Genomic DNA, 21,631 nt, shown 5'->3' with positions numbered 1-21,631 from the left:
ATCAACATTTTTTTGCTAGTTAACCTCTCTGCAGGTATGCCAAATCACTCATTAACCAGGCTCTCCTCCAGATGCAGCCATAAACGCTCATTAAGCTCACAGGTTAACTATAAACCTTTTTTCTACCAGTGGAAAATAATGCAGGGTTGGGTGCATATCTGATCACATATTGCTTTATGAAACAACTATCATTCCTAACAAATCTATTTCCTTAAAAATAAAAGCTTCTTCTAAGAAAAGGGAATGGCAGTACAGGTGAACTGTAGGTTTTTTACATGGTATTTTATGTATGCTGGGAAATTCTCAGTTCAGCTAAGAAACATGGATTATTCTGAGAAACATACGGAACCAGTTAAATGGATAATGGTAAGTTACTCGGAAGGAGGATGTCAGGCTGGAGGGAAGTTCTTAGTAAATATTGCTGAGTCCACTATTAGTATTGGGCTCATTAATATTTCCATTCATGATCCTAATACCAAAAGCAGCAATGTGGTTATGGAACTTCTGAAGATGAGAACATTATATAGTAAGAAATGAGTCATCTCGAAAACCAGAATAATTGCTCTGAACTAAAATGCTAAGTACGTGGTTTGGGGACTAACGAATATTTCTGCTCTAACTTTGGAATCCGCTGGTTGAAAACAGAGGAAAAGAAAGATCTAAGGGACTTAGTGAAGCCATAGAAATAATTTGGTCATGAAACAGACATATAAAATCTTCATCAAAGGTGTTTCTAGTGCAGTAGCACAGTCATTAACCTGGCTGAACAAGGTCTTGTGTATAATTTCAGTAAACCATGATGAAGTAAGATGAAATCAAACTTAAAGAGATCTAGACAAGAACTACAAGAATGAGGAAGGAAATTAATATTTTATGACACAAAGCTTTTATTTATTTAGCTGTTGTATGGAAAGCTTAGAGACAGCACTATTGTATTCTAGAACTACATCAAAGAATAAACATGGCAGAAGACAAAGAATCTTTTCAGCTACAGATAACACTGAAAGAAGAACAAGTGTGCCTAAAATGACTCTATGAATATACGTAGGCTGAAAATTAGGGTTTTAATAATCAGAAAAATTCTATTTGGAACATCCTTCCAGTAGCTCAACTGGATTTTAAATGAGGTTTATTAATTTACAAGTGAGATTACATGCTACTGCCTGAAAAAGCAATGAAATAAATTCATTAACTAGTCCTTTCCAGTCTTACTCTTTCTATTATTAGAAAAACAATTTGTCTCAGGCAACATGTTGATGAGCAGAGCTTTGTGATCACTGTGAATTAAAAGAGTCTTCAATGGGTCTATTAATATCAGCATTGACAGCCAGTTCAGAGATTGTCCTGTGGGCAGGAAGTCTCAGCCTTGTAAAATCAGATAATTACTACTTTTTTCACTTTAACAAATTCTGCAGGTCATATGGTTAGAAATTACAGCCTCTTTTCTGCATTTCTGCATGCAGAAAAACCTATGATGAACATGGGAGAGTTCTGATGAACGGTTAAGAACTGTAAAGAGCACACATTGCGTCAAGGAACTACAACACGCAACAGCTTTGAGCCTTCCCCCATTTTGGTGTTAAACTGTGTAAATATGGAGACCATAAATGATCTGGTACCAGAAGGGCATGCACAGCTAGCACAGAAGCATCACTGTCTTCTTGAAAGCTATTTTTGGCAAGCCGTGGGCTGTCCTGAAGTACAATCATTTTTATGGCCAGTTCTTTCCAATGGATTTATTACTGATTTGAAGGTGTGTTTACAGACAGCTCTCCTCAAACCCAGTACGTTTGTATACATATTTGCACACTGACATGGTATGTCTGGCAAAACCACTCCAGATAAACACACGAGAATCATCCAAAATATTTCTGTTTACTGAGATAAACCCACTCACATACTTGGAAAAACACAACTTTGCTGTATAACAGAGCTTGAGGTTTCTTGATGCTCCTCTCTGGGATGGATTCATCTCAGCTGTATCCCCTCATAGCAATCAAGTGCCATGGCAGAACATCTTTTTTCCTATCTTTTTTCATCTCGTTTGCCTCTGCCTCCCTCTCTCCTCCTCCTTTATGCTTCCCTGCTCTCTCCTCTCATGATACACCTCCATCGGAGCGGTGCCCTGACAGCGGCCCGCGCAGGCAGGGCTGCACTGGGGTGTCGTGGCAGATCCTCGGGGAGGCCGAGCAGGCCCGGCCTGCCTCAGGCCCCAGCACCGGCCGCTCCCCTCGCTGTGTGGGGGAGAAGCCCATCTGGCAGCTCCCTCCTCACAGCAAAGGCGGGCTGCTCTCCCCCACACCAGCCTCTGACATGAGCGGATCTCTCCTCCAAGCGCACTGTTTTAAATACCCCTAAAAGCCCCCCTACCCCTGAGGTGGATCCTCCTTCCCTGCTTTCCTCCGGGCCTAGGTGAAGGAGGAGGCGAGCCCTCGCAGGGCTCTGCGGGCTCTCCGCCTCACCCCGAGCCGGGCCAGGCCAGGCCGCAGCGGGCCCGCCCGCGCCGCCGCTGGAGGGCAGAGAGCGGAGGGGGCGGTGGCGACCGAGGGGCGGGCACTGCCGGGGCCGCATCCCCGGCGTGTGAGCATGCCGCGGCGGGAGGAGGGCTTCCTCGGCCGGGCCGGGGGAGGTTCAGACCGAAGTTAGGGCCGGGGAGAGAGGAAGAGGGATCGCTGCCGGAAGCGGCGGAGCGGCGGCGCTGGGAGCCCGCGGTGCCCCGCGGGCAGCATGTAGCTGGGTGACAGCGACAGGAGCGCGCCGCCGCCGAGGGCCGCCGGCTTCGCCCGCTGAGGGGGCCGGGGCAGCGGGTCGGGAGCGTCGCCGGGGAGGCGGAGGCAGCCGCGGCTCGCCTCGCCTCGCCTCACCTCTCCCCCGCTTATCCCTCTGCCCTCGGTGCCGTCTCCCGGCGCGGCACTCCCTCAGCCGCCCGCCCCGCCGCCGCCGGCCGGGGGGCCGCGGCCGCTGCCATGGGGCTGCCCACGCTGGAGTTCAGCGACTCCTACTTGGACAGCCCGGATTTCAGGGAGCGCCTGAAGTGTCACGAGATCGAGCTGGAGAGGACGAACAAGTTCATCAAGGAGCTGATCAAGGACGGCAGCCTCCTCATCGGGGCCCTGCGGAGTGAGTCGGGCGGCGGAGCCGGGGGCGGCGGGCAGGGGAAGGGGCTCCTTTTGTTTGAATGGGCGGCGGGCGCGGGCTCCCCTGCCGGCCGCCGCTGAAAAGCGCCTCGGAAACTTTCTCACCCCCGCTCCCTCCCCGCCGCTCGGCCTCGCCTCGCCTGCGGCGGGGTTGGGTGGGTTTCCCAGGAGAGCGGGGGCGGTGCGGGGCCCAGCCCCGGCCCGCGGGCCCGGCCGCGCCCTCCCCGCGGGGGCGCCGCCGCTGCCGGGGGGAGCGGGCCGGGGCCGGGGGGTCCCGGCTGGGGACGGGGGCGGGGGAAGAGCCCAGCTTCGGGGCTGGAAGCCGCGGTGCAGATCGCTGTGCGGACCAGGCGCATAGTGCTGCCAGTGGTCTGTCTGGTTCTGGGACCTTGGCTGCTAATTAGGGGTCTTTAGGTAATGGAGGTGTCCGTAATAAGTGGGCAAAGCAAGACACTGAAGTGAATTTATACGAGGAGAGTTTACATTTACCCTTCCCCTTGTCCTTATGTAGTACTCATGTATTTTGGAAGAGTATGAAAGCAGCGATAAAGATGAAGAGCTCGGCGCATTTAAAGCGGGCGAGCCGGGCACTGACAGCTGCTGGGGCGTGAGAGCGGCCCTGGCGCTGTGAAGAGCGTGAAGGGAAAAGGGGGAATTGCCATGAGCGTTGCTAGACTCGGCTTGTCCTCCTCTCCCCTAACACCTCGCCACCTACATCTTGTCTTTAAGTCACTCTGAAGCTTTCTCTCCTGTTGCCCAGAGCTTTCCTTCAGGTAGAGCAGAGAAGTGACCTACAGCTTCTCGTGCTGCAACATGAGATGTTCAAGGAAAAGAGTCGCTTTAATCCTTAAAAATATCTGCCACATTGGCACAGTATACTAGTTTTGTAGGGTGAAAGGTAGCAGTATTGCTCTTTATGCGGACAGTGAACAGGTGTTTACTATGAGCTCCTGAACCCATAGGAAACCAAACTGCTGCTAACCCGCAATCTAAACCCAAAGTTTGCCTCTTTACCTGGGACAGGAGGTCAAACTGTGAATATTTTGTTTGGCCAGCAGTAGGATTGAATGTTAATTGTATGTGTTCGTGTGTCAATATAGTTTATTTATAGCATTGCATTTACATAAGCAGCTGCTGTCTTTTTGAGACTTTTTTCATGTAAGTGCACATATTTCTGGACATGTCTCTATTTTTGTGAGTAGCTGGATACAAATCTAGCATCTTATGCGAATTTGTATTAAATTCAATAAATTCCTGTATCCATGCCCACAGAATGTGAGATGATAGAATACATAGAAAATGTGCGTGTGTGTGTATAGATACATATATATAGATATATATATAGCTAAAAACTCAGTGGTACATTTTTCTTTGTGTAGCAAAAAAGTTTGGGTTTTAGTTGTACTTTGGGTCTTTCTCTTTGTTAAAACAGTGTCTCCATAAAGCAGGAAATCTGAGCTTGTTTTAAGTAGTAAAAATGTAAGTTTAATAAAAATTGGTCCTATAAGATGGTGTGCGCCAGTAGTGCACAAATACCCACATGGGTACTTTTTTGACCCGGGCTGGCAGTGGAAATTGACTGCTTTTTGGTCCAGATCAAATATGAACAAGTACAACTTTCTTCTTAAGTTGTCAAAGACAAACTGCTGCGTAGAAGGAATATCATTCTTGAGAAGTAGTTTAGACCTTGATTCCGAAGAGACTAATCCCATTATTTCTGTGAGTCCTTGCTAGATTTAGACCCTGTAGCTACATGTTTAACAATTCTCTCTCTATTCAAGGAGAAGCAATATTTCTCTCAAGTAACAACTACGTAACTTCCAAGTTCTCCTGATTTTTAGTTCAAATGTTATTGTGTTTGACACAATGCTTATTGTATTCTATGTGCAACTTTAAAATGCCGTGTGCTATAGTGTCTTTTAGCTTTTGGAAAATAAGGTCTGCTCTGGTGTAGTAAGAAATACTTCTTTTGTTCATTTAAAATCCACTTACTTTTGTGACCATGCCTTCCACAGAATATTGCCTCAGTCTCAGTGTTAGGACAACCAGGGAAATGTCTGTATTTTTCTCAACAAAATAGAAATCCTGTCTTTATACTGTACAGACTCTGGTGTAGATGCTGCAAAGACAGTGTTCCTCTTATGGCAAGTACCACTATTGTATGTTTCCTAGAGTAGAGAACTTTTGACTCATTATAGCACACTAGCTACTCCTACTCAGCTTTAAAATCAGTGGAGTGTGAAATACTTGTGCAAGGCCGTTTTGTTTTTGTGTTTGTTTTTTTTTTTAATTGTCTTTGAAAACCTAATCAAACAGTGAAGTAGTTGATTTCAGTGATGAACTCTTTTGATTTGGTCTTTGAATATTTAATAACCTAAAAGCCCCGGAGAACAACAGACATTATTTACTATGTTTTATCTCATTAGGTGATCTAGAATTTTTCATTTTCATACCATTTTGGAGTATCAGTTCTGTTGGGGGAAAAATCCAGACTGTGCTGCAGAGCTTCAGTGAAAATGAGTTTTGGAACATTTCCTTCCTGACCATGTTTAGAGAAGAGACAGTGAGGTTGATTTAATGTAGTCAGAAAATATTGTAATCTTCTAAAGTTCCCTAAATACAAGTTATTATATGAAACTACAATATTTACACATTTTTTCCAATGGAATTAAACTTCTATATTAAAAAAGTTACAAAATATTAATTTGTGCACAATCCAGTATCTAAGAAGTTACTGTAAAAATGCAATGTTTATAAATACCTGATAAAAGACTCCGCATAAATTGAAGGCAGAACAAATATGCTTAATGTAGTATGCAAACACTTTTCATTTTAATTGTTGGAGTCGTCCCAAGATAAGGTCAGACTTTATTTTAATGTGGTTTCTCTACGTTCATTTTGAAGAATGCTGCTTTCCAAAGTAGTATGTAGACCTGTAATACTTTGCTCCATGAAGCAGCAGTTGCCTATTATGAATGCGAGAGCTAATAATGCTAGGATTGATATCAAATACTCAGCAGCCTTTTCCTAGTGTTTTTTGCACTTCTTCCTTCTCTTTCTAAATATGTAAGACTCTGGGAGTACCCTAGAAGAGCACAGATTATATGATCCCATTTAGTTAGGTGTTAGCATTACATTTATATGGCCACTGTGCCTCCTTCAGCCTTGTCCTACAATTAGTATTTGCAGTGAGAGACTACATTTTCTTGTTGACATCAACTGAGGTACTAAATACATTACCATCTCTTGAAAGGCTTAGTTTATGCATATAATAGAAGTTCCTATCACGTTAAACAGTTATTTTTCAACAGAGATTTAACTCTGTGTGTAGGCACAATTAAGTGGGACCATATAGTGTTCTTTGGTGCACCTGGAGGAGGGTTTCTTTGCTGTTAACTTATGAATTAGGAGGAAAAAAAAAAACTTTTTTTAAAAAAATCTTTTGGTACAACTGGCTGTCTTGGGTATTAGGTAACTGTTGATTTAATAACTTCTTCAGGCACCTAATTTAATAGATCTCTCAGATGCATGTTTAAAGTGCATATGCTTAAATACTTCATGAAGTCAGGGTCAGCTGTAGCTGGACTCCTGAAGCAGAATTGAAATTTTTTCCTTCTCATTGATTCCAACTTGTTTTCAGTTAAAACATCAACTCTATTTTTCCTGTACTTTTTGCCAGTGGTGTACTTCGTAGTTTCTTTGTAGCTGCCTTTTGAAAAAACAACATATTCAAGGACATTTTCATATAGGTTATATAGGAAATTTCATTATAGAAGTACTTTTATGCTTTTAATTTCCATAATAGGCCTACTGTTCTTCCAAAGTTAATGAATATTGTATTAAATAATCCAAAAAAAATAACATGCATCTTTTGCAGGTGATCTCATGGCTTATTGCTGTGCAGAAGCCTTCAGTTTTTCTCTCTAATTTTTGAGGCCGTCTCTCTCCATCTTAAGTCCTATTTTAGCAACAAGTTCATGTATTTGAAGATGAGAACTACGTAAGTTTTGGTTTAAATGGTTGAAAGTTCAGTGGCTTTGCAGCTGTTTTAAGTAATGCTATACCTTTTAAAGTGTTTTAATATGGTGCAAACTAATGCAGAGCTGTGGCGTAATAGAAATATGATTTAGCAGATATCTTTAGGAATTTATAGTTTAGTAGCAATCATTAGTTGTATTATTTTACTACTTAACACATGAAGAAGCAGAAACAGGCGTAAGATGGAAATACCATCTTTTGTGGTGGAGTGTGAGGGGATGTTTTTTACCAGGGTTTTGTAGAAATTCTATACAGAAAAGACTGTTTTGAAACTGTTCTGACATACAGTTTTCAGGGATGATTTTCTTCTCTCGTAAACCTGATTATAAAAATACAGTGATGAACCTGGCTATATATATGGAAATTTGGGGGGTTAGCTGGCTGGAAAAAAAATTAGGACAAAATTACAGTATAAGAACCTATGATCTTGTTATCTCTCTTGGGAATTTTTTTTTCATGTTAAAAACCCCCCTTTGTATCTTTCCAGAGAGATGCATTTTCCCAGATATCTTGGCCTCACATATTTTCATGAGATTGTATCTTTACAATGTCTTTTCCAGATTCTAACTGGAGCAGGAGTGAGTTCATTGAATAATAACCGCTGAAGTTTGGTAGCAATAATTTTCTTTTATTAATGTAGATTATAAGTAAAAAAACTGGTTCTTTGTATTCCCTATGTGATACTATGATGGCGAATGTGGAATGATAGAAGTGTAGCTTCCTAGTGAGAATTTCAGAAATAATTCATATTGCCCTTGAAAATTTGCTTTTAGTTGTTTTAGTAATATAATACAAAAATGCATGACTTGCGTCTCATGTTAGGGTTAGGTGGGAGGCAGGGCATTACAACAGGTTATGTTTCTTAGTCTCTGCATACATGATTCCCCTACCAATTAAAGAAAAAGTTTCCCACTAAATGAAAGTTGAAACCTAGTAATTGTCATTAATGTTTTGAAGTCATTTGCTCCCTTGCTGTTCTGTTACTTCTGATAAGCATTTGTACTGTCCTGCTCAGCTTCTGCTGAGTTATCTATGGATTATGGATGTAATTTTCAAAACCAATTCCAAAAGTGTTCATCCTTTTATGCAAAGATGCTAACGATAAGCGGGTTCTTGGCCAGAGAAGGAGCTTACTTGCTTCCTCTACTGTTTAAAGCAGCTGCAGTCTGTATCATACTGTCTGTAGTCAAATATATATGGAGAACACAAATACTAGTACATAGTGAACTGTTACAGAGGGCAGTATTTTCTATCCGTCACATGGTGTTTCATTTTGAACCAAGAATCCCTGCAAGCGAATTCCCATACTGTCAATAATGATTGTTAATAAAGTCCTTGAATGACTCAACATGGGTGTTCTTGTGCCTTGATATTGAAACTCTAAGGTATTCCTTAGAGAAATTTTGTAATTGGTTGGTGTCAGTTACCAAAGGAGTGGGTTTGAGTTTCAAATGCCATATGAAATGATGTCTCTAATTTAAGAAAATGTTGTGCAATTTTTTAAATTATGATTTTCAAACTTTTAAACTGATTACTGAAAAGATCAAATTTAATCTATTTTTTAGTGGGACAGTTGGCTTGTTGTCTACTACATACTTCATCTGCTATGAAGAAGATAAATGAACTCTATTAATAAGAGACCAGCTGCTTCATGAATATTGTCTTTACTACAATGGAAAATATGATGCTGTGGTCACTGAACTTGTACAGATCTCTTGGGTTTTCGTGGGCAGAAGTGCTACAGCAACTTGCAGTTTCCTGTAATAGTAAATAACTTTGTATTCATCCTCTGTGAAAAACAGAGAGGACAATACAGTCCTTTCTATTGAATGATATGTAAAGCAGTGCTATGTCTTTGCCTTTCTCTTTTTTCCTATAGTCTCAAAACTGTAATTATAAATAAATTTGAAATATAGGAGAATTGGGTATTTAAGCATATCATGGATTTCCTTTGTTAAATTCAGTCTCCTGCTAGTGTTACATCATGTAATCCCTACTTGTCAAACTCCATTTTAAAACCAGTTTTTATCCTTACTGTTTCTCCTAGAAGGCCGTTGTAGAACCTTGTTACTCTGAGGGTTGAGTAACTCATTAAAAATAAATTTAATCTGGAAATTCAAACTTGTTTATGCTCGTTTTCCTTTCACTCAACATTTCTGCAGTGTTGTTTACTTGGATTTGCTTGGGGAGTAATCACATCTTTTTACTAGACTGAACAAGCTGTTCTCGTCCTCTCTCTTAAGAGTTTCTCTGATTTCTTAGTTATTTTAGTAGCTCTTTTCTAAGCCCTTTTGAATTAACTTTTAAATGTTCAGGAGATTAGAAGTAGGAGAAACAAGTAGTATAATAATGTTCACAGGTTTGATCTTTGCTCATCATATTCTGTGAGAACATCAATCATTAAATTAAATCAATGTTTATGGTCGTCTCTTGATTATGCGGTGCTATGGATTCCTCAAGTGTATCATAAAAGGCGAAAAAGTCTCAGGATCTTATAAGCAGTAGCAATGAAGTAAATATTAAGCTGAAGAAAAATAGCTTGACCTTCCATATTAATAGGAGACTGAAGTACTGTTGGGCAGTAATCTAACCTCCCATTGGCACCCTGTGAAGTGCAAATAACTTTCATTAGAAAGATAATGTATTTCACAGCATGTTATGAACACTGGGCTATGTTACAGTATAGTTTTTCAGATCAGTTGGAAGTTATAAACTTAAATTGCTTCCCTGTCCTGAATTATGCAAACTTGTGTTTCACAGGGCACCAAAAGCTTAAACAACATGTTGTTGTTGCACTGGTGTTTTGCTTAGTATAATTCAGGCATGGGAAAATGGTATGGAAATTCTGCACGTCTTCAGAAGTCTTATCTTCTTTTAGCTTAATATTCAAAGCAGGATACAAGGTGCTGCAATGCCTGGGTCATATAGTTGGTTCTACTGCTGATGTTACTTGATATTTTGCAGGTTGCTTAAAAAAGAGAGGTTTGCATGTCAGATGTGCATTGTAGTTCCTGTTTGCAAAGGTACTCTTCTGTTCACTGGAAGATACTACGTAAAAGAAAGTAGGTATCACCAATAGGATTATTTTTCTTCTGTAAACAGGCTTTAAGTCAAGTAAACATCATGAAAAATAAAACAGGTAACAATAAGAAGAATCATTGTGATTTGATCCTTTAGACATATAAGGACAAATAAGTGTCTTATTTTAATTATCGTTTGCCTTTTATGCTTTAGGAAAATCTTTCTTCCTTTGGTTTCCTGCAGGTGAAGACAGCTCAAAATTATTTTTTCTCCCCCACACCTTGCTGGTTTTTTTTCTTTTTTCTCCCTTTCCCTCTTTTTCATAGATGAGAGTCCAGTGTTCTGTGTCAGTAATGCCTCCCTGCTCTATGGTAGCAGCCACCCACTCCCAAAGTCAGGGTGGAAATCATAGAATCATAGAATAGTTTGGGTTGGAAGGGACTTTTAAAGATCATCTAGTCCAGCCTCCACCTGCAGTGAGCAGGGACATCTTCAACTAGATCAGAGCCCTGTCTGAAATGTTAAGGCAGATTGGTCTCAAAATCAGTCCCTGAATAATATCGAACAATGACATTCCTCTTTTTGGGTGTTTGCAGCAAAGCCTAGTTGTTTCTTATCTATGTAGCTTCTGTGTAAGTTCTCATCTTCTCCACCTTAACTATTATTGTAACTTGGTATCATGTGCTTTAGTGGTGACTAGTGGTTTTGTTTTTTTAAAGAATAAATAAATCTTTCACTCTGTGTAAGAGGTATGCACTGATCTGATGCAGTTCACCTTTGATAAATCTGTGTTGCCTTTTACTCTTATGTTCTATCAGTTTCTAAGCTTTTGATTTTTCTTTCCTTCAAACAGTGTTCTAAATGATTACTTGATTTTTCAGGTAAACCTAATGGAACGTTCTTGTTGGATTACTATCTTTGTTTCTTAAATGTAGGCATATATTTGCTATGTTATGAGAGCTGACTCCTTGTTTCAATCAATTTAAAAATCTTGGGTACGAAATCTTGTGTTTTCCTGTGTTCGAGTTCTGGTGTTAAATCGTATCTGTCCTAACCACTGTTTGAGTTTATGGAGCTCTTTCTTATTTGTGTGATAGTGTAATAATTTTGCCTTTTTAATGTACTCATTCATATTAATTTCTCCTGATGTTTTCACACTGGTGGCATTTTCAAAATGGAGGTTGAATATTAACTTTAGTTGGGATCATACTTTAATCTTTAGGCTGTGTCTGTTTCTGTGTCATCTTTATTGTACATTGGCCTCCTGTCTCTGTGTTCCCTTTCGGCTTTTATAGATTAACAAGCTGTTTCTCCTTACTTTCTAAATTCTGCCTTGGTTTGTCTTTGACTGCACACAATGATAGTTTTCGAAGTATTAATGTGTTTGTGAAAATATCCTGAATTAGGCTGAAACTACCTGGCATCTGGTGAGAGTGCATAGACTTTGCCTGCAGCTTGTCTAAATTCAGGTTCCCTTGCGATCTTGCCGTTCTGAAATGTGGAACTCTTATTATAATCTTATTTCTTTTATTCTTCTGTTTAATTTTAAACTGAATGAATGTATGATTACTTAAGTTATTTTCATTGGACAGGTTTTTTGTCAAGTTACACATTCATGAAACTTATCACAGTCTAGGCCAGTCCCTTACTAAACAAACCCATGTAGGAGGGAAGGCTCACAGTGAATTGGGATGTGAATTTGCTTTTTTTCCCCCCTCAACTTCAGAACTGTGGTCACAGGTGTTGTCTACTGGATGTCACACTAATTGTGCATTAAGTTTTGAATTCTTATATCCTCTATTCTAGCACCTCCATCTCTGCCCTCGCCTGTGAAGAGTGGTTCAGCTGTCCAGTTGTTCTCCCCAAATTTCTCACCAAAGGTTACTAGAGACCATGTCTGAAGCTGTTTTGCTGTGTAGTTTTAAGCCATCTCTACTGTTAAACAAACAAACAGAAAACTTTCAGAGCCTGCCCCTTCCTCTTTTTCCCACTCTCAGACCTTGTTTCCACCCCTTTTTGTCCTGTAAGCGGTATAAGCATTGCTGTTTGCTCAGCTGCGTGCCCTGCCAGATCAGGGAACTAAACTGCTAATATTTGCTGAATAATTTTTCATGTGTCTCAGTTTCCTGATTTGGTTCATTATGCAGCTGTGGAAGTGCTCATTCTCTCAGAGTGCAGGGAAACCTGGGAAAAGAAACGATTGTGGAAGTTGGTGGGTAGGGGGAAGGATAGGGAGAGGACATTAAATTATTGTTTGGTGGCAGTGGCAGCTTAATTGCACATGAGACTGTAGCCAAAGTTAATGTCCGCGTTTCCAGTGACAGTTAAGTCACATTTGTCTTGTCTTCTGTAATAATCTTATTCTTTGGGGACTGAAGAGGTGTGACTTCTGAGCTGTGCTCTTGTCGTGAGTTGACCTTGGCTGGCTGCCAGGTGCCCACCCAGCCGCTCTCTCACTGCTCCTCCTGAGCAGGACAGGGGGAGAAAATAAGATGAAAGACATGTGAGTTGAGATAAAGACAGGGAAATCACTTACCAATTACCATCGTGGGCAAAAGAGACTAGACTTGGGGAAGTTAATTTAATTTATTACCAATTAATAACACAGTAGAATATTGAGAACTAAAACCACCTTACCCCCACCTCTCCCTTCTTGCCAGATTCAGCTTCACTCCTAACCTAACTGTTCTACCTCCTCCCCCTGAGGAGTGTAGTCTTCATTTTTCTTCCCCGAGTCTTCACCATTGGCCCTGTTTCACTGCCATCAAAAAAGAACACACATTCTTGGTAAAACAAGCAATACATAGGGTAGAGTTTCATAGTAAAGACATTTTCTTTTTGAGTGAACTAAGTTTTTTGATTGATAATTGGAAGTGCACAAGAAGGGATAACTGGCTGAATTGACAGACAGAGTTGGGGTTGTTCAGCCTGGAGAAGAGAAGGCTCTGGGGAGACCATATAGCGGCCTTCCAGTACCTAAAGGGGACCTACAGGAAAGCTGGAGAGGGACTTTTTACAAGGGCATGTAGTGATAGGACAAGGGGTAATAGCTTCAAACTGGAAGAGAGCAAATTTAGATTAGATATTAGGAAGAAATTTTTTCAGTATGAGGGTGGTGAGGCACTGGCCCCGGTTGCCCAGAGCAGCTGTGGATGCCCCATCCCTGGAGGTGTTCAAGGCCAGGCTGGATGGGGCTTTGAGCAGCCTGGTCTAGTGGGAGGTGTCCCTGCCCAGGGCAGGGGGGTTGGAACTAGGTAATCTTTAGGGTCCCTTCCAACCTAAACCATTCTATGATTTTAACATTTTTTTCTTCTGTAATAGCTTGATTCATTTCCAGAGGTGGCCAAATTCAGTGCTTCTCAGTTCTTAAAAGCTGTGATTCTTAAAAGTGCAAGTCATATTTAAATGAAGAACAGACAGATTCACGATGTTGTGGTGGTACATGTTGCTATTCAAAAGCCTTCCTAGAGTACTGGTGTAATCAAGGCCTCAGGAACATTGCAGCTGCACTACTCAGAAAGTTTACATTTCACTTTATGTCCATTCCTTGCATCTTCTTATCATCTTGTGTCCTACCTTATTTGCCTTTAACTTTTTGCTTACAAATAAGGAGGAAGAGAGAGGCAGGACCCAAGAACTCTGCTTCCTTGGGATGTACTATTTGTATAACCTGTTACTGTAAAGGCATGAATATTGTAGAGGGGTGTTATTTTCTCTCTCAGGCTAAAATGACTTAAATTGCAGGAAGCATGCAGGTAGAACTTGCTGCTTTGAAAAAGATTGCTTCAATCCTAAGGTTATCTAGTAAAAAAAATTGTTCCGTTCTTGAACCTTTCCATGTTTAACACTAACACTGCCATTAAAACAAGCTTTATAGTGACATTTAAAGAAAAAAATGAAATATGCTTCCATGTGCCTCTTGTGAATGCAGTTAGCCTACATACCGGGAAGCTAGTGGACTATGGAGCTTGCCTTCTGGGAAACCTTTAAGTAAGACTCAGCTTTACTATAGGAGAGGTAAAATCCCCTTATTCTGGGGAAAAGCAGAAACTGTGAGAACATTTGAGTGACTGCTGCAGCTAAACCCAGCATGCATGTATAAAAATATATGCCTTCATTCATACAGTATTGTCATGCCTTCATTCATAAAGTATTTTACCGTCTAATATAAGCTGTACTAACTTGCACAATTCTGTAAAGAGTCTGTTTTAGCGTAGACAAAGGAAAATGATTGAATGGTTCCTTAATAAAAATTATAGTTAGCTTATAATAAAGACTTCAGTTTGCTCTGTGTATCCGGAGATGCTTTCGTGAATCTTGTCCGGTGGTATGTGTCTTTCACATAAAAGGCTCATTAATAGTTGTCAGTCAGCGCCTTCAAGAGTTGGGGATTGGCATTTCGCAGTATTTTATAGGTTGGATTCTCCATCTGAGTTGAGCTTGAGGAGCCAGGCAGTGGAGACCAGCAGAGGTCCGATAGGTCAAAACAGACCTAAGGAGAAGAATCACTACCTTCCATTGGTAACAGATCCAGTTAAACAGGACTTGCTTTAAGCCACAACAAAGTATGTGGGGTTAAAATAATCTTTGGGAATATTAATTTTTGATTAAGCACGTGCACATATTTTTTTTCTGAGATATAATATGGCTCGTACTACTTTTTTCTTTTCTTTTCCCCCCCCCCCCCTCCTCTCCTCCCAGTTTCAGCATACTATTGTCCAAACCTGCTGGTAAAACTAGGAAAAAGTCGTGCACTTTTGTAACCAACATGAATGCCTGAAGAGATGTTTTTTGACTCATAAATCTCCATCGAGGAATTGCTAACTGGGTATATTGTACAAATTAGGATATGTTACCTTAATTTCATAAATTTGTTGATGTAATTCAGTACAACTGAAGTAGCAAGCACGACGGGTTCTCAACGTAGTTTCTCCTTGATAACTGCCAGTGCTTTGCTCTAGTTTTGAGAGGGAATTCTCTTGCTGCTGCTTTTTGTTTTTAAAAAGCATGGTGAGACTTCTGTGTTGGAAAACTTGCTTTTTGCTTTTCAGAGTTGAAAATAAAATTGTTAGAATCACAGCAAATGTCACTCTTTGTTGTCCTTGCATAATATGTTCGGGGACATTTTCAACAAGTCAAGAAATAGCAAATGTGGCATGCCTGCAGGCCAGTTAACACTGATTATGAAAAGCAGTTGGTTGGTGGAGAAGGAAGATGAGTATATTTAAAAAGCTGAACATGGGCTTGCAGACTGACAGTTGCCAGAAATGTATGATCTCTGCAAGTATAAGTTGAAGGGGTTTATGGATATTGGCTCTGTTTGTTGCATTCATGGGTGTTGGGTCTGGTCCTGCAGCTTGTTTTCAGGACAATGCTGAAAAATTGGGAAGAGTCAGAGAAGACCCTTTGAACATATGAAGAGCATATGAAAATGGTCAAGCTCCTTGGAAACCACAAACACCATAAAGCCTATGTTTTTTGCAATTGCTTAATCCGAAGAGAAACTTAAAGATTTATTTATATCACAGAAAAGAGTCTTGATGGAAAGTTTCTCTATTTAACAGACAAAGGCATATGAAGATCCAAGTGTTGGCAGAAGCTATACAAATTAAGATTAGAAATGTGTAACTGTAAAGTTAGTAAGATATTTCCTTAAGACTCTGATGGACTTTCCATTGCTGGAAACTCTTATATTATTTGGATTTTTTTTTTTCCCCAGATGTTGTCCCATTCACTTATACCTGTTGGACTTGAAGTATTAAGTCCTCAAGCTCCTGTTCAGTGGCGGCTGGGCTTGCTGATCACGTTGATTCCTTCTTGCCTTAGAAAGAAATGTTTTCAGTCTACTTTCAAGTTGTCAAGTTTACGTTAACTTGAATGCACGCGTGTATGTAGAACTTTGAAGTCTGGGAAGAATATATCCTTAAGACATTTTATAGTTTAATGTTTGTCATGTTTTAAAATGCTTTCAAGTGAGGCCTCAGGTTGTTCCTTCTGGTACTCTCCTTACTTCAGTGTCATCACTGTGATTTGAAATGGACGTGTTGTGCTGTAATAACTGTTGGGGTGGGGGGTGGTGTTGGTATGTGGTTTTGGTGGGTTTGCTTGTGGGAGTTTTTTTGGTTTGGTTTTGGTGGTGGGTGTTTTTCATCTTGTCCCCTTCTTAGTCTTGAATACTGGACCGAATGGCTTATTTTAGTGTTTATACATGCGTGTGCAAATATGCATTGGAACAAAACCAAACAGTTGAAGATGGTAATACTACCTTTATTTCCACACATACAGACACTAAATAAATATGTTCCATTCAAGTTGCTATGCAGCAGGTATGTAAAGATAGCAAAACTAACATTTTTTTGAAAGATCCTTAATGTTAGTGAAAGTGAGCTTTGTTAGTCTCTTGAGGTATAGATTGTCTGAAGTACTTCAGACATCTTAAAATTCTCATAGTTCTTGTATATCTGTTGTTTTGTCATCTACTACCGTGACTAGTTTAATCGAAAAATAGACGGATACATTGATTTAAAAACACAGGAGTGTGTCTCCAAGCAAATTCTTGTAGGCATAAATGTAAGGCTTGGCAGTAGACTTAATGAAGTTTTCTCACAAGTACAGTCGGTATGGTTGGCTTTTTGCAGTTTAGAGCTGCTGCATCTTCATGCTGTTTGCGAGCCTAAGGTCAAATGAGAAATCCAAAATATTTCATTTTATGAAGAGGGGTGTAGGCACAGCAGTACATTTCCTGTTTACATAGCTACATCTTCGTTGTATGCTGAGAGATTTCCTGATACGCTCATGCAGGATTTTTGAGTTTGCGCTTTAAGCTGTAACTTTTGTTGCTTAGCTTATTGAAAATGCCATCATCTGCACCCAAGCCACTGTGATGCAACTCATCTTCCTCTGGAGAAGGGAACTGAGATGATGTTCATCTAAGTCCTAGCGCCTTTTGTTTATCCCTAGATTGCAGGATTGAAGATGAAAATGTTAAGGCTGTGTTTAACTCCTGTATGTTAAGGAGTGTTATGAATGCTTTGAACTTAATGATGGTGATAATGAGACTGAGTGTTTATGGGTAAGAATCAGGGGCAGGGCTAACAAGGCAGATATCGTAGTAGGAGTCTGTTATAGACCGCCCAATCAGGATGAGGAGGCAGATGAAAATATTGAAATATTCTATAAACGGCTGGGAGAAGTCTCAAGATCGCAAGCTCTTGTCCTCGTGGGGGACTTCAATTTGCCGGACATCTGCTGGGAATACAATACAGCAGGGAGGGAACAGTCTAGAAGGTTCCTGGAATGTGCTGGGGATAACTTCCTGACACAGCTAGTGAGAGAGCCAACTAGGGAAGGTGCCCTGCTGGATCTGTTGTTTGTAAATAGGGAAGGTCTTGTGGGGGATGTGAAGGTTGGAGGCTGTCTTGGGAACAGTGACCATGAAATGATAGAGTTTTCGATTCTGCGAGAAGCAAGGAGAGGGGTCAGCAGAACTGCTACCTTGGACTTCCGGAGGGCGGACTTTGGGCTTTTCAGGAGCCTGGTTGACAAAGTCCCCTGGGAGGCAGTCCTCCAGGGCAAAGGAGCCCAGGAAGCCTGGATGATTTTCAAGAAGGAAGTCTTAAAGGCGCAGGAGCAGGCTGTCCCCATGTGCCAGAAGACAAGCCGTCGGGGAAAAAGGCCGGCCTGGCTAAACAGGGAGCTAGTGTTGCAACTTAGGGAAAAAAAGAGGCTCTATGGCCTCTGGAAGGAAGGGCAGGCCACTCAAGAGGACTACAAAGAGGTAGTTAAGCTATGTAGGGAAAAAATCAGGAGGGCCAAAGCCCAGCTAGAACTAAACCTGGCTTCTGTTGTCAAGGACAACAAAAAAAGCTTCTATAAATATATTAGCAATAGGAAGAGGACTAAGGATTATCTCTGTCCTCTAGTAGATAGGGCCGGCAACATAGTGACCAAGGATGAGGAAAAGGCTGAGGTACTTAATGAAGTCTTTGCCTCAGTCTTCAGCAGTAGGACCAGTTGTTCCCTGAGCACCCAGACCCCTGAACTAGAAGACAGGGATGGGGAGCAGAATGAAGCCCCTCTAATCCAAAGGGAAATGGTGAGGGACCTGCTTCAGCACCTGGAGGTGCACAAATCTATGGGGCCGGATGGGATCCACCCAAGGGTATTGAAAGAGCTGGCGGAGGTGCTCGCCAGGCCACTTGGTATCATTTATGAGCAGTCCTGGACAACCGGGGAGGTCCCAGCTGACTGGAGGTTAGCAAATGTGGCACCCATCCACAAGAAGGGCCGGAAGGAGGATCCGGGGAACTACAGGCCAGTTAGTCTGACCTCGGTGCCTGGGAAGTTCATGGAACAGATCCTCCTCAGTGCCATTACACGGCACATGCAGGAGAACAGGGTGATCAGGCCCAGTCAGCATGGGATTGTGAAGGGCAGGTCATGCCTATCAAACCTAATATCCTTCTATGATAAGGTGACCCACTTAGTGGATGAGGGAAAAGCTGTGGATGTTAGCTACTTGGATTTTTGCAAAGCTTTTGACACTGTTTCCCACAGCATTCTCCTGGAGAAACTGGCTGCTCATGGCCTGGACAGGTGTACTCTTTGCTGGGTAAAAAACTGGCTGGATGGCCGTGCCCAGAGAGTGGTGATAAATGGAGTTAAATCCAGTTGGTGTCTGGTCACAAGTGGTGTCCCCCAGGGTTCGGTGCTGGGGCCGGTTCTCTTTAATATCTTTATCAATGATCTGGATGAAGGGATCGAATGCACCCTCAGTAAGTTCGCAGATGACACTAAGCTGGGCGGGCGTGTTGATCTGCTTGAGGGTAGGTTGGCTCTGCAGAGGGATCTGGACAGGCTGGACTGATGGGCTGAGACCAATGGTACGAGGTTCAACAAGGCCAAATGCCGGGTCCTGCACTTGGGACACAACAACCCCATGCAGCGCTACAGGATTGGGGCAGAGTGGCTTGAAAGCAGCCCGGCAGAAAAGGACTTGGGAGTGTTGGTTGACAGCCGGCTGAATATGAGCCAGCAGTGTGCCCAGGTGGCCAAGAAGGCCAACAGCATCCTAGCCTGTATCAGGAATAGTGTGGTGAGCCGGACTAGGGAAGTGATCATCCCCCTGTACTCGGCACTGGTGAGGCCCCACCTCGAGTACTGCGTTCAGTTTTGGGCCCCTCGCTACAAGAGGGACATTGAGGTGTTGGAGCATGTCCAGAGAAGGGCTACAAAGCTGGTGAGGGGTCTGGAGGACAAACCTTATGAGGAACGACTGAGGGAGCTGGGGTTGTTTAGCCTGGAGAAGAGGAGGCTGAGGGGAGACCTTATCACCCTCTACAACTACCTGAAAGGAGGTTGTAGAGAGATGGGGGCTGACCTCTTCTCCCTGGTGACAAGTGATAGGACGAGGGGAAACGGGTTCAAGTTACGTCAGGGGAGGTTTAGATTAGATATTAGGAGACATTTTTTCACTGAAAGGGTTATTAAACATTGGAATAGGTTGCCCAGGGAGGTGGTGGATTCACCATCCCTGGAGGTGTTTAAAAAAAGGGTAGATGGGGCACTTAGGGACATGGTTTAGAAGTGGCTCTTGTCAGGGTAGGCTAAAGGTTGGACTCGATGATCTTAAAGGTCCCTTCCAACCTCAACAATTCTATGATTCTATGATTCTATGATTTGTTTAGCATTTTTTTGTTCAGGTTTCATTGGGAAGTGAAAAAATACAAGTTTTGTAACAGGTGCTGTTTCCTGTTTCTTTTTCCCCCTGTATGCCACGAGACAAATTGATCTCTGGTCTAAGTAAATTTAACCCAGAAATTTACAGGATCCACTCACTTCTTTTGGTTCCATACAAACTTCTGATTTTTATATTCTGGTACAGTATTGATAACTGTATATAATTCTAATTTTTCTGTTTAATGCCTTCTCTGTGAAGTTGAAATACAGCAGGTTAAAAATGTGTTTATTCTTATTTTATTTATATTGCCACAGTACAGCAATGATGTAATTCTTTGTTGTGTTGATTCAGTTCTTTCACTCTTGTGTCTTAATGCAACATATCCCACATCTCCCTGGGAGTGGTAATCATCTGAAATTTACAAAAATAACATAGCAAATCACATCTTTTTTTTCCACCAGCTTGCTGACAGTTTCCAAATAATTTGTCGGTAAAATATGCATTATGCTAACTGTTGCAATTCCTGTTGTCGTTGGCACACCAGAGCCTCTTTGATTTGTCTTCTGTGAGAAGCTACAGTTTTCAATGCACCTTGAGACCTTAAGAGTATTTTACAATAAAAACCTCACTTTCATGCCTATTTTTATCACTTGTCTTAAGGAGCTGTTATGAAGCACCGAGTACCGCGTTGCTGGATTAAGCATCAATCTCGCAATATTTTCTTGAACATTTAATGTACCCAAAGGAATTTCATGGTATTTTGACTACCACTTCTCTTGTCCCTTTGTAAATTAAAGTGGCACTTAACCAATGATATATTCTTATAAATGGAATGAAGTAAAAGACAGCAGCGTTACTCTTATTAGTGAACACTTGTGGTTGGGGGGAGATGTTTTAGTGGTTTGATGGGGGGTTTTTTTGTTTTTGTTTGTTGTTTTTTTTTTTAAACACATTAAGTGATTGAAGTCTCGATTATTTTTTTTCTTTTTTTTAGTGTGTCATGTCCCCCCCCGCCCCCGGCGTTGTAGGGTATGCAAATAGGGACAGGGACTATGAGGTTCTGTACCAGTGGGAGTTGGAGTTTCTGCGGATCAAATCCCACGTCTGGATTCTTGGCAGATATAAAAATTAGACCAGTTGAATGGCCAGTTCTCGTCTCAGTTATCCTACAGTGAAATAAGGCATATGGTTTTGTGGGATTTATTTTCTTTAAATTCTGCCCATCTCTGTCTGTAGAGACAGTAATATCGTATGCCCTGTCTTTTGCTGTATATATGCAGGCGTTGAGTAATTTAAGCAGCAATTAAGTATTACAGGGAATTTCATTTCCCTCTCAGTTTCTATGTATGGCTTTAGTTTAAAATAAAGAAACATTATTATCCATAAATGTGTTAAATACCATTTTTTAAAAGGTATTTGAATTTGATTTGGGTACTACTGAAAAACGCGTATTTTAGTGTAGGAAGGGGATCTTAAAACAGATTATTAGTACTTTTAATAAAACAGCATAGGAGTTCAGCATTTTTTTCTGAAGCTAAATAGATTATTCAGATAATACTTAGTGCAGTAAAACTTGTCATACTGCTGTATGTCATACTGACCAGTAGAAATTGTGTCATGCTGCTTTCATAGAGTCATAGAATGGTTTAGGTTGGAAGGGACCATAAAGATCATCTAGTTCCAGCCCCCCTGCCATGGGCAGGGACACCTCCCATTAGACCAGGTTGCTCAAAGCCCCATCCAACCTGGCCTTGAA

General features: G+C 41.5%; 1 protein-coding gene across 2 annotated transcripts in view; it reads left to right on the top strand.

The window, feature by feature from the left end:
* The first annotated feature begins 2,574 nt into the window (after positions 1 to 2,574).
* The window catches only part of ARHGAP42 (Rho GTPase activating protein 42), a 171,228-nt gene continuing 152,171 nt past the window's right edge, over positions 2,575 to 21,631 (top strand). For both annotated transcript variants that reach the window (XM_074570942.1, XM_074570933.1), the window contains exon 1: positions 2,575 to 3,120. In XM_074570942.1, the coding sequence (XP_074427043.1) occupies positions 2,967 to 3,120 (154 nt within the window). In that variant the 5' untranslated portion in view covers positions 2,575 to 2,966. The remainder of the gene's footprint in view (positions 3,121 to 21,631) is intronic.

This window comes from Larus michahellis, chromosome 1 (assembly GCF_964199755.1).
Source record: "Larus michahellis chromosome 1, bLarMic1.1, whole genome shotgun sequence".
Classification (NCBI taxonomy): domain Eukaryota; kingdom Metazoa; phylum Chordata; class Aves; order Charadriiformes; family Laridae; genus Larus; species Larus michahellis.
This window is presented reverse-complemented; position numbering and strand designations above follow the sequence as displayed.